At 37.9% G+C, this 13514-nt stretch overlaps 1 protein-coding gene across 1 annotated transcript; it reads left to right on the forward strand.

The window, feature by feature from the left end:
- Positions 1–1234: 1234 nt before the first annotated feature.
- LOC108578095 lies at positions 1235–7583 on the forward strand. Its single transcript, XM_017941350.1, has 5 exons — positions 1235–1556; positions 2035–2444; positions 2520–2621; positions 2700–2866; positions 3955–7583. The coding sequence occupies exons 1-5, from the start codon at positions 1235–1237 to the stop codon at positions 6776–6778; spliced, it is 3825 nt and encodes a 1274-aa protein (XP_017796839.1). The 3' UTR covers positions 6779–7583.
- Positions 7584–13514: the final 5931 nt, after the last annotated feature.

Here is a 13514-nt window from a genome sequence, read left to right on the forward strand (position 1 = left end):
AACGGTACGCAATTATTGTGCAATCTCATAGCCGACTTTGTCGAGTTATAATCTCTTGACGTATAAAATTTACGACTCACCTATCGCAGAATAATCAAGAACACCTTTCCGCTGCTAATGTTACCGACGTTGTTGACTCATGCTGAAGATACATTCATAGCGTAGCTTCAGTTGAATGACGTTCGTATATCGCACAAAAGATCTGTATCAAACGAGAATATCGTTGTGATAATAAAGAATTTTTAAAATAAAGTCGAAGAGATTTCGATATTTTTTTACGTATTTACACAATTTTGTTATGCAACTAATATTCCGATTAGAAACGATAAGTTCGAATAGTTGTTTAAATAATTCTCTAATTATATGGTTAGCTGTTTCGAAGTATTTGTGTTGGAATCGAATAAGACGAAATAAATGTAACAACAGTTAACATATGTCAATACAATCGCATTTATGCTTCGTCGTAGTTTTAACGAATAATACGAATGTTATATATCAATAATATATACCGTACTACTTTTATATATTACAATAATTTAAAAGAAAAGTAAAAATACGTAAGAAAATCTTTCTGTTTACTATATTGAATCACACGTAAGATTCGTCAATTGTCCTGAAGTTGTCTCCACAAAGTATCGCAAGAGTCGAGAGTATCGATTGTACTTTGGCGCCTTTATTTTCGCGCCAATTTTTACTACGTACATGAAAATTGTACACAATTTACGACACGACCAATTCCCACAGTGCAATTTATAATATTTTGTAATTTATGTTTAAGATTAAATAGAAAGAATAAAATTGCGATTAAAGTAGAATATTTATAAAAATTTACAGCATTATTCAAATACAAATAAAATGTTAATATTGTACTCCTAAAGTTCCTATTTTTTCATGATTATGAGTTCTTTCGTAAATACATTTTACGTTACTCTGTACGCTGAGAATGCATTGTTACGTACCCGCTTTATCTGTTTTCTCGTGAAATGCATGGAATGGTAGATCGGTCTGTACATAGAATATCGATATAGATAGATTCCGTGTTAAGTCAATACAGTAAGTCCTTTTAAGGTGCCTCTTAAAAGGAAACTGGCGATACTCCAACGTATATCAAATTAACAATTGAATATCGTTTATAAATTTCTTCATTGATCACAGTAGTAATTAACCTATACGAAAGCTAAAAATAAATAATATGTAAGACTTCACAAGTTTTAAACGTAATTATAAGATTATCATGTTGAGAACAATTTCTCAATTGACTCCTGTAGTAGCTCCGTCTCAAATATGGCTGAAACGTCAGCCAGTGTGCAGTCCGTATAGTGTGGTTGGCTGTTACGGTGGTACGCGTAACGATTTATCGCGTATTATTACGCATCAGTCTAAATGTTTCGTGTTCTTCCTGCGCAAAACTACGAGAAGAGAGTTTCAGCAGTCTAGTAATACTGCTGTCATCACATGCAGCGAGATAAAAGAAGAAGAAATGGCACCAACGCGTGTTATTCTTATGTCGTGTGGCAGTTATAACCCTCCAACCAATATGCATTTAAGAATGTTTGGTACATATATATCATCCTTATAATCAATATCGAGTCTTTACGTAAACACAAAACTCTTCGATATATGCGATATCAGTAATATATAATGTATGCAGTACAGTAGACGAATTTTACAACAGTCATGCTATCTCGATTATTTGAATAAATCCAGTAATATACAATGTATGCAGTACAGTAGACGAATTTTACAACAGTCATGCTATCTCGATTATTTGAATAAATCGAAACACTGTTAAGATAACACTGTGTAAACAGTCCAGATTGATGTCATTGTCTTATATAAAATATGAAACATGCGTTCATGCGATAGTCAAATTTTAAATAAACTTGTAGATAAAATTTATTGTTAATAAAGCAATTCGAATTATTTATGTAAACTGTTTTTTTGCAAAAATAAATAAATTTCACCTAAAGACTTACAATTACAGCTACAATTAAACATGGAATACAGTGTTGATTTTTCATCTAACATTTGCAGAAATTGCCAGAGACCATCTACACAGGATGGGAACACATATTGTTGTTGGTGGTGTTATATCTCCAGTACATGATGCGTATGCTAAAAAAGAACTTGCAAGCGCTACACACAGATGCGCTATGTTAAGATTAGCCTTACAAAACAGTGATTGGATCAGACTTAGTACTTGGGAAGCTAGACAGAATGGTTGGACAAAGACTAGAATAAGTTTACAGCACCACCAAAATTTATTGAACTCTGTGTTGTTCGATGCAAATAATATTAAACATAATATAGCAACTGAAGATTTGGAATGGATACCAGAAAATGTAAAAAATAGTGCTGATCATACTCCAATTCAGATTAAACTACTGTGTGGTGCTGATTTGTTAGAAAGTTTTGGAACTTATGATCTTTGGGCTGAAGAAGATGTAAGTTGATACCACTTTGTTTCTGCTTATTGTGTCAACATTTAGAACAAATACTTTCAACTCTCTTGTTTACAGATTGATGCCATTGTTGGAGAACACGGTCTTGTAGTTATTACGAGGGAAGGTTCTAATCCAAACAAGTTTATATATGATTCAGATATTCTTTCCAAACATATGGTAATTAATTATTCACCAAAGATTATTGTATATCTTGTGTATGTTTTTGATTATTTTACAAAGTTAATTTATTTACAGCACAATATATACATAGTAACTGAATGGATTCCAAATGAAGTTAGCTCAACTAGAATAAGGAGAGCATTGAAGCGAGGTGAAAGTGTCAGGTATCTCCTGCAAGATGCTGTGATTGATTACGTCTATAAGCATGGAATTTATGATGCAAAGACTACAGCATCAACAATGTGAGTTTAAATATAATTTAACTGAAATGATAGTTCACTTAACTAGTGGTAATTTAATAGCATATCTTCCAGTAGATTTAAACAAAAATTTATTTTTGTGTATTTTGTATGAGAAGTGTATATTTTTATAGCATTCATATTCCACGTAGTTGGTGAGTTTAGAGCATATAGAATTGGTTAACCTATAAGACGTTTTAAAGTTTATATACACGTGTAAATTTTATGACCAAAATTTAATCCTTTTAGTACTCAATAATGTCGACGTATTAATCGTAAAGCTGATCATTGTAATCGAAAAAATGAAATATTTGAAATATTAAAGGGAGATACACAATGTTTGCGTGATAGAAAACTTGTAAATACTTAAAACTACGTACACAATGCTCTTCCAATGTCCTACAAATGTATAGAGTGTTAAAAAAAAATACGATCAACGTTATACAAATTCACTTCGTATGGAAATGTAGTAATTTGTAGTTTATCAATGTACATATGTAAATATGTAGAAATAAAGGGATATAAATATTTTTTATAAAATTGTTTAAAAGATATCGAATCCAATCGTTTACAAAAAAAAAAAAAAAAAAAAAATTATTGAGTGTTAAAAGGGTTAACATATTCTGTATGAATAATACTCAGCAATATATTAGTCTAGTCTATAAGAGTCTTCCGTTTACATGTAAATCGAATCTCAATGACCTGCTTCCCCATACTGTAATAACAAATAAATTCTAGCAACCACATTTCTTTACGTTCCTTATGTTAATTTTACAACGTAATTACATGTTTATTTGCTAACTGTAGTAAGAGTATCGATTCACGGCTAAAGGTATATTTTCCTAGCTTCATTCAAACCCCATTATCATTCAAATGAACACTCGATGAACACACGTGGCTCGAACTTCTCGCCGAAACATCGACGAAAGTAAACAAACCGGAAAAAAAAAACAAAAGAATTGGCTCGACAAAAATGGAAACACCTTTCTGCCTGAATCGTACTACTACCGAGCATCAGTACAATAACAACAAAGACCATGTAAAAAATAGTGTCTTGTTTTTCACGCTGCGAATCTACTTGGACACTGAAGTAAGTTGGAACTGACCTCGCCAAACGCGAATAATTACTTGACCATTGATTCCAAGTATCAAAGCACATTTCTCACGCCGTCGCCTAGCGACGTTACCATGGAATCCCCGAGTCCGATCGAAATTATATCCATCGATGTGCCTGACACGGTTCTGCGTAAGAATATCCAGAACGCAACGAACGTGGCATGCGTCGCCTCACGTCACGTCGGCGTCGGCGGCCTCGAGGAGGCCCGCGAGAAATTCATTAACGCTCTCGTGGCGGAGAACGGCAACGCCAAACATTTAACGACCGCGAAGGCCGCGTATCCAGGTCTCGCGAAACAGATCATCGCCACCGAAACCGGCGAGTCGCAGATCCTCGACGAGGTAGGTTTCGTTGACGATGATAAGAAGGTCAGGAAGGTGGTCAGGGTGCAGCCCAGATCGTGTCAGCTGGAAGAGGTGTCCCCGAGTGTCGCCACCTCGTCGAAACGCGAGAGCCTCGCGAGAATCACCGCGTTACCTTGTATCGAGGCTAAAGACAGCGTAGTTAAGTTGACAGAGAACAATGGTAGAGCTCGTCTCGAGCACGATATCGTCGAGGTAGGGTTAGCGGGCGTTAGATGCAAGGATCGCGACAGAAGATCATCGCTTTCTTCGTCGATCATCTCGTCTTCGACCACGTCTACCGTGGACAACGGCGGAGGACGTCACGAGTGTGCTCTCTCCGACTTTAGCGTGGACAAAGAGGATTACAGACTCACGCGTTACGGCATGGACGACGCGGTCGAAGACGAGATCCAGGATCGACGTAAAGATTCTCGGTTAGGCAAGCAGCGATCGAACGACTCCGACGAGAGTCAGCGTAATCTGTCGCTTAAGGACGAGCACGTTAGCCGCAAGGGAAGCGACGAGATCCACGATCAGGATGTCTTCCCTGGCGACAACGTTCGATGCTCGAACACGCAGGTTCTAGTGTTAGTCAGCGCGATGATTCACAATCCTTTCGACAAGGAAGCCGCGACGTTGATCGTTGAGGAGAATGGGGTACAGGGTAAGGGCGAGATCACGATATACAAGGGTGAATCGGACGGAAGTATCGATAAGTTGAGTCTTCTGGTGCAGTCGCCTGCTCCGTCGTCCGTCAGCGACGAGAGCACCGTGAAGATACAAGAGATAGTCGAGGATAAGACAGAAGTGACAAAAGAAAGCTCGGATGATTCGTTGGCTTTGGACAGATCGTCGAAGCGAGACGTGAGCCTAGAGATCGATGGTAAGTATGTGAAGTCCGTGGTGAACTCGCGCAAGAGTCCCAGAAAAACGAAGAACGGTCAAATGCGATTGTACAGCAGCGAGAACGAAGAATGGATATCGAAAGAGATCAGCAAGGCGGAAAAAAAGAGCGCAGATTCTGGTACACAGTCGGAAGAGACGTTCTACAAGACTGTATCGAAGTCCTCGAAAGCTTCTTCTTCCAAGTCGAAGAGTCCTAGGAAAGAGGGGAAATCCCGTTCGAACGGTCAGAAAACTGCGAGCAGTTCGAAGGCTCACGACTCTGCTGGCGAGGAAAGAACGAAGAAAGTGAAACGATACGACGCGTCTTTGAAAGGAAGCCTCGATTCGGTGATCACCACGAACGATTCTCGAACGATCTCTAAAAGAAGATCGAAGATTGACGAGATGTTCTCGAAGAAGTCGAAGAGCTACGAGTCCATCAAGAAGGTCCAAGAGATTTGCTACGAAGATGCTTCCAAGGCTGACAGTACTTCCCAGTTGATCACAGCCAATGAATTAGACATGCAGACGGACGAATTTTGCTCCGTTTGCTGCTACGTGAACGAGATGTCCCTGAGAACGGAGGAAGCTATCGGCAGTCCGTCTCAGGATAATTTCTACACGCTTAGATCGAACTGTAGTTCCATCGCTGACGAGGATTCCACGGAATGTGATATTTGTAGTTCCTGGAATTTACAAGAATCAACAGACGCGTTGGATAGAAAGCTCATCTCCTCGACTACAGATTGCGACCAGTTGTGCGAGGTCTGCGAGATCTGCAGCGAGATCTGCGCCACGTTCAACCCTGAACAGGAGCCTACGTCGTTCTCCGCTACCATGGAGGCGAAAGATCTAACACAGAGTCGAGCGTTAGAGTCTTCCTCGAGGAGTCTTCCAAAGGACAGCTCTAGAATCGTCCATAGTACTGCAACTGATCCTTCCTTGGACGACGACAGCTTCGAGATCGAGAACTGCGGCCTGCAGAGCGGTCCCGAATCGGTGGACGAGAGGAAACAAGCTCAGCAGGACGGTGAAACATTGTCCATGTCTTTCAGTATCTCCGACTCGGCTGTGACGAAGAAGAAATCACGAGATAAATACTTCATCCCTAAAGACGAATTAGCTATTCTTTCCAGCGGCACCAGACGCATGAATCGCAAGGGTTCGCTGCTGAGGAAGAAGCCAACGGAGGACCCTGCGAACGCTTCGCAAGATAAACGGCGCTACTCTTCGGTGGATAATCTTCAATTGGCCAAAGCATCTTCCAGGAGCCACGATAAAATTCTCAGGCCGAAGAACAGTAAGTTAATCGGGTCTGCTGATAACATACGTGCTTCCAGGAGCTCTAGAAGATGCGAACCGCTGCAGAGATCGGCGGACAATGTTCGATACATGGATTCGTCCACGGATAATTTGGATTCGCTGGTGGAGAGTTTGGATAGAGAAGACGAGACGCAGGAGGCTATCAATTGGATGGAGCAACCGAAGGTCCGGGACAACGAGACGGTGAAGATGATACTGACTAAGCATGGAATCAAGATAATCAGCGAGAAGGAAACTGCTCTGTAATGGAGGTGATAGGGTTACATTTAAAGAACAATGAGAGAACGCAATTTGTTCGAAGAAAATCGCTCACAATTAGCTAAAGGAAAAAAGAGGAAAAAGAAAAGAACAAAAAAGAGTTACAGAAAATATATATTATATATACGACACAAAATTAGTTTGAACTATCGTTAGGCCAACTGCAAACCCTAGGATGCAGACTTATCGACTCTCTTGTGATAATTCTGATCGATATATCGTCTTCAAGAGACACAAGATTTTTCACATTATAATATAGATACTTAGTTAACGGATATACGTATATCTATATATTTATAACTCGGGAAACGGGTTCTTTTCCGAGAATAAAACGAAACGCCAGGATGTTACGATTTGATCCTACTCACAGATTCTATTTAATTAATAACGATGATGTTCGCGCGACGAGGCTCTTGAAGAGTTTTGAAAAGTTCTGTAAAGAAGTAAAAAAAGAAAGAAAGAAAGGAGAAAAATGGTAACAGATCTCGAAGCGTGGCATTGTTGAACCGCACGTTGATCGTCGTGAGTAGAAAAAGAGTTCTAAAAAAGAAAGATACGCATATGAGGAGTAATACAAGCCTTGGAGAAACTCTTTTTAGCAAATACAGCAAGAGAAAACGATATATATAAATATATTATTATTACTATTATTATTGCGTTAACGAACTGATTTAAGAGCCATCGCTGTTTGAGCGTGATTAAACGAATTAAATGAATCGCGAGGTGTTTCGTTGTCGCGTGCGTTGGAAAGAGGCACTTTGAGAAAGAGCAAGTAAAAAAAAGAAAAGAAAAAGCGAGGAAAAATTGCTCAAAAGATTGAAACGAACGTGAAACGATATATAATGATCATTCTTGACAACGCACGAGCATCGAGAACAACAAATTATCGAGACAATCCTACAATTAACTCGTCAATATTATAACGAATGAAAAAATGGTTTCAATTAACTATAAAAATATTCTACAAACTACGTAAGTGATACGCTACGATGGGCTGCGGTACATCGATCGGGGAGAACGTGATTAATTAATGTCGCTTCTAATGGAACCCGCCAGATCTCAGTTTACCTTTCGCCGTTTTCAAGAAGAGGAAAGATAAAAGATAAACGAAAAATATATAAAAAAAAAAAAAATAAGTAAATATTAAAAAGAAAGAAATACATGTGATTTCGTTTCGTTAATTCGAAACGTCGTCGTGTAAGTGAAGATCGTTCGCGATAGACTCGATCCTTTTTACACGACGAGCATAAAATGATACAATTAATTAATTACGATTTTACACATTATACATACACACACATCTGCCAAACGACTTTTATTAAAACAAAACGTGCCAATTGTGTTTTTTGATACCTTTGTAGAAATCGTGAGTTTTTTACTATTTCGAACGGCATATCCCGGGTATGATAGTTTTAATCGTCGATACTTTCTCGAACGGTGAGCGATCCAAAAGAGATATCGAGAAGGGGGAGAGAGAGAGAGAGAAGAAAAAAAAGAAGAAAAATACGTTCCTTAATTCCGTCACTGTCGCGCACACGTCGAGCCGTTTTGTGCGAATAATATCGTTCTTTTTCTCTCGAGTGATATCTACAAGTATCTAACGAGCAGTTTCACTATTTCTTATAATTATATCAGCCTCTATATCTATCACTTCTGCTCCGTATCTTTGTGTATCCTGTTTTTTGCACGGTGTCATGCGCCTATCTCTGTCATGAGTCTCGCTTTGAGAAATCCCTCCAGCGATCGTACATTGCTGTCTGTTTTTTCAAAATTAGTATCTTGAGAAATGTCGGCGATAATGCTCCTCCACTGCATCTAACTGTGATGAAATCGTTCGTCGGAACGAACGCGTGCAGAGAGAAATCTGAAATGTGAAATGCGTGTTTTTACATAACATTTTTTCTCTGTCTCTATTTAATTGGTTTTTTTTTTTTTTTTTTTTTTTACAAATGTTTTTGTCTTAAAAGCTTGCTCAGACTGTAGACTTTAACGAGGTTTATCAAAATGATCCGATTGCGAAGTACGCTTAGGTGCAATGGAAACGAATCGCGTTGTTTGATTATAATGGCTGAGCTTCTTAGGCGTACCTGTGTTTTCATAGTGCCTAATTTTCCATTGTTCTGCCAGCAATCGCGGCTCTTGGCGAGCCACTGTCGAGAAGCATCGTGTTTGCGAATGATTTTTTTGCGAGATGCGATTTTGTTTATTCTATTGTTTTTTTTTCTTTTTAATTTTGAGAAGGACGTCTTCTCTCTTTTTTTTCGAACACCATCATTCCCCTTTTTATCACAACCCTGTTTTTTGTTAGTATATTTGGTACGCAAGTCTGATTTTTCTACACTACCTTGCCCCATTTTTTGAACAAACTCTCTGTTCGCTCTTCTTGTTATTTGTATAGTAACGTAGATAGACGAAGGTGGCGAGAAAAATGCTCAAGCTGACGGTATTGACTGTTTAACCCTTTGGGGACGCCATAGTTTCTAATGGAAATCATGTGAACGACTGTTGAATAGAAAAAGAGCGTAAATTTTTGCATTTTATTGATGTATTTTTAGAAGAAGAAAAAAAGAAAAAGATGTATGTCTATTTATTTTTGTTACGATACGAAAGAGAGAGAGAGAGAGGGGAAAAAAGAAGGAATTGTCGTGGATAAAATGTTTATAGTAGTACGATTACCTGGAAATATACCGGCCTTCGACCGCAAAGGGTTAATTCACGAGAAGTGCTTCCTGAGTGCGATTTGAAACGGCATTAGGCCGCCCTCGTATCTTTTTGAAACCAACTCCGCTTCTTTCTTTCTATTCCTGTATCATTCGTTTCTTTGTTGTCTGTATTTTTCTCAATTATTTCGTGAGACATGTGAAATGTGTTTGACCATCACGACTTCTATCATGCAATCGCTCTGTCCAAATTGTATTTACACGCATAAAATGCTCAGTTCGAAACTCGTGCCGTGAAGTGTTCTTGAAAAATTGAAGAAAGAGAATGATGCCTTAACAAACAAAAAAAAAAAGGAAGAATAAAAAGAAGAAGAATTTTCTATTATCGGTCGATAAAAAAAAGGAAACTTCTTACGTATTCGTTTAAGTGTTCAGTATTACATTAGTAGTTTAGAGAATCGTATCAGTATTAACACAACAATAAGAAAATAAGCAACTAAGAGTAAACTATTCGCAATTATTTAAACGATTATACGATCAAGTGTTAAAGATCTACGATCTAAAAAGGGGCGAAGAACATAAATTATAAATAGGTCTGCAAAATATCCCTAACCTAACCTAACCTTTGCAAAACGCACGTGTCCCACTTGAGTACTCGAACAAACATTGATCTCGATTCAGTATCCATCACAGACACGATGATTGGTAAATAAATAAAAAATACTTTGGTTACAAAAGGGTTAAACTACCTCGCAAAACATTCTACGTCTTCCACTATAAAGTAACACGTCACGACACCTTTTATTCCACTTTACATCGCGTTTCTGTATGCAAAATCCAAAATCAAATCTTCCATATCCCCGTGTCAACATTGCAGACCTGACATTTCACAATTGCTGTACTCCTTCGAGCTCCCCTTTTTAGATCCTCAAATCCATCTAATTCGAGTTCAATCATCTGCGAATCTCCGGAAAATCTGCGCGTCAGAGTGTTCAAAAAGGCACTCGTTCCGTGCCAAACCACGTCTCTTTCTCAATTTTTAACTGAAAAGTCGTCGAAGACGCGAGAAACGACGGAGAGAGAGAAAAAAAGAAAAGAAGATGAGACAAGCGAAACCCACGATGGCGTGATAGAAGTCGATGTGTGGTTCGGTTCTGATGGAGCATGTGATATGTGTTTTCCAGGGTACAGCAAAACCTGCATGCCTACTGTAAGACAGATAGTTGACTGTCTCGTTGCTGCTCGACCCATGCCAATACGATGCGGCCCCTGCCTTACTGCTATACGTACTAATACTGCTACTAACAATCGCGGTAGTAACGGCGCCAGTCGCGTTAGTAGCACGGCTAACAGCAACAACATCAACAGCTACATCAACAACAACAAGAACGTACACGCCTACGAGAACATTCAGAGCTTTAGTATGCGCGATAATGTCCCGATCGGTTGCGCGACCAACCGCGACTAGGATTTCCGTTTCCCGCAGTGCTGGGGAGATTTTACACGGAATTTCTTTATGAGAAAATTTTCTCGACTTTTTCTCATTTTTGTCACAGTGAAACGCGATTTTATTCTTATACTAGACGAAGCATTTTTGGTATTTTTTCACACCCAATGGTGGGTAAGATTGAACATGCTTCAGAATAGTTCCTTTTACTGTACCGTAATCATGTTTTGTATTTATTTGTTACTAGGTTTGATTTATTTTACAGTAGACACAGGTTTGTCCAATTTTTTATCCTTCATATATTTTTTTTTATTTTTTTAAAAATGGTGAAAGGTATAAATTGTACTGAGTACATAAGGAGAGAGTCTCTTTTTGTGTTGTTTTTAGAAGGAAAAAGGGTAACATGCTGTACCTGAATCGATAGAAAATTGAAGAGCTTTACAAACGTTCATGAGTTTGGAATTGCTTTACCGGAAGTACAACAATGAGATATCATGAAATAGAGTATAATGTTTTTAATGTGCAACGGGTGATAAGGTGGGGATATTTGTGAGGAAATGAGGATTTGGGGAAAATATATCTATATACACATGTGTTGATGTTTAACATATATTTATTTTATCTTCGATTGAGATATAGTGGAACAGTTTTATTGATCGCGTGTCTCGCTGATTCTTATTAATTAATCAATAATTCGGAGTATATTTTTGCTCGATGAATAGATTACACGAGTGCAATTAGCATAGAAATTACTTGCTCTAAGCAATTTATTCCTAACGCTTTAACGTCGACGTAATGCTAAATTAAGCGCTTGGTGGTGCTTTTCGTTAGTTACTGTTATCACTGAATCAATTGGGAGAATTAGAATTTATTCCACCATCTATTTTCTCCCCGGCACTGCTTGCTTTTGGAAATAGATTTTTCGATCTTTTTAATTCTGTTTTTTTTTTCTATACTCAGATTGTGTCTTCTAACAGTAGCACTTGAAATATTTCTTGCAATATTAATGTTACAGAAAATGGTGTCGAATAGTACGAAAATTAATTATTTAAAAAATCAACATTGAAAATTTTTATTGAACAATTTTTTGAAATTAATAAATCTTTCGTGTGACACTATTTCCTCTAAAATTAACAATTTACCAAAAATGTTCCAAATTCTATCGTTACACGACTCGATTTTCAAATCGACAAGCACTCAAAAATTTGTCGAGAAGCATGTAATTAAACATTAAACAAAAAAAAAAAAAGAAGCGCTATTCAATATCTGGCACATTACCAAATATAACAAAATACCACTGTTTTCATTCTTATGGGGATTTGCAAGAATGAAAGTAGGCTCGTGAGAAACGGGATAATTTCATCCAGTCAGTCTCGAATGTTATTTTTATGAAATGTTAATTCCACTTTAGGCTATAGAAAGATGCTATATTACGTTGCTGGTTTGACCTTGTTTAAGACGAATTTTTTAGCTACTAACAGTTAAGTGCTTCGTACGATCAGGATTATATACCGGGTGGGCCACTAATTATCTTTTCTAGCTATGTGGTGGTACGAGAAAATTCTTACATGTAATTTAAATGGTTTCAAAGGGTGAATAAGATGAAAGAATTTTTTTTTTTTTTTCTCAAGGTAACCTGTTTTTTTAATATAAATATATTCTTTTTCTACTGTATGTTGTAGCAAACATGCGTAATAACATAACCTTAAAATGACTTTAAACTCTAAAATTTTTAATCAAATGTGAAACTTCTTTTCATTGTTTGTTATTTTTTCCCATCTCATTCACCCTTTGAAATCGTATTAAATTACGTATGCAAATTTTCTCGTATCACCATAGCTGCAGAAAATAATTAGGTGGTCCGTTTCACTTAGCCCACCCAGTATATACCTGTAGTCGTTATTAACCGCCTAAGAATTCCTTGTTCTCTATTTTCATACGGGACATAGCGTCACTTAAATCGTGCACCATAGGTTGCGTGTCTATAGTTACGATATTTTGCAATGTCCTAGTCGCAGAGGGGTATTGCGCACTGTCTACGGCGATGTGTAATTTCGCTAACGATTTAATGACACGCCGATGGAAACGACGTCTTCTGCTTTGGTACTTGTATCGTAAGTGTCGTTTCGAAAAGAAATCAATGGTCATGCGATGAATATCCTACGAAATGACAGTGTCGATCATTTGTGGAACGCGAAATTCTTGAAATTCCGTCGTAAATTTTCAATATTTTTTTTCTCCTGTTTTATTTTTTTTCTTTCAAGGCGTTCGTCGTTAAATGACGATAAATCGCTGAGCGAGAGAATCGAAGTAAGGATGACTTACTCGGGCCGTTCGTTAGATCGAGAACGAACAATTTGATCTGAACGATTTTACCATTTCTCTGTAGTCCCGCGCTGAATAAAATTGACGACTTTACGAACTGCAAACGATTGCAGCGCAGCGTCTCGTCGAATACGAGGGCGAATTTATAAGAGGAAATCAAAATAATCGACACATATTTTGTATACGTTGGCAAGAGAGAGAGAGAGAGAGAGAGAGAATGTGTGAATGAGAGAGACGGTGTGTTTGAAAGGTTGAAAAGCGCAAAGAGAATTTCACGTGAATTTGGCGCGCT

The sequence above is a fragment of the Habropoda laboriosa genome, unplaced genomic scaffold (genome assembly GCF_001263275.1).
Source record: "Habropoda laboriosa isolate 0110345459 unplaced genomic scaffold, ASM126327v1 scaffold1208, whole genome shotgun sequence".
Classification (NCBI taxonomy): domain Eukaryota; kingdom Metazoa; phylum Arthropoda; class Insecta; order Hymenoptera; family Apidae; genus Habropoda; species Habropoda laboriosa.

Coding starts and splice junctions, on each gene's coding strand:
- LOC108578095 (XM_017941350.1), top strand. CDS start 1,235: ATGTTGAGAACAATTTCTCAATTGACTCCTGTAGTAGCTCCGTCTCAA. Junction 2,622..2,699: donor ATATTCTTTCCAAACATATG/GTAATTAATTAT, acceptor ATTTATTTACAG/CACAATATATACATAGTAAC. Junction 2,867..3,954: donor AAGACTACAGCATCAACAAT/GTGAGTTTAAAT, acceptor TGGACACTGAAG/TAAGTTGGAACTGACCTCGC.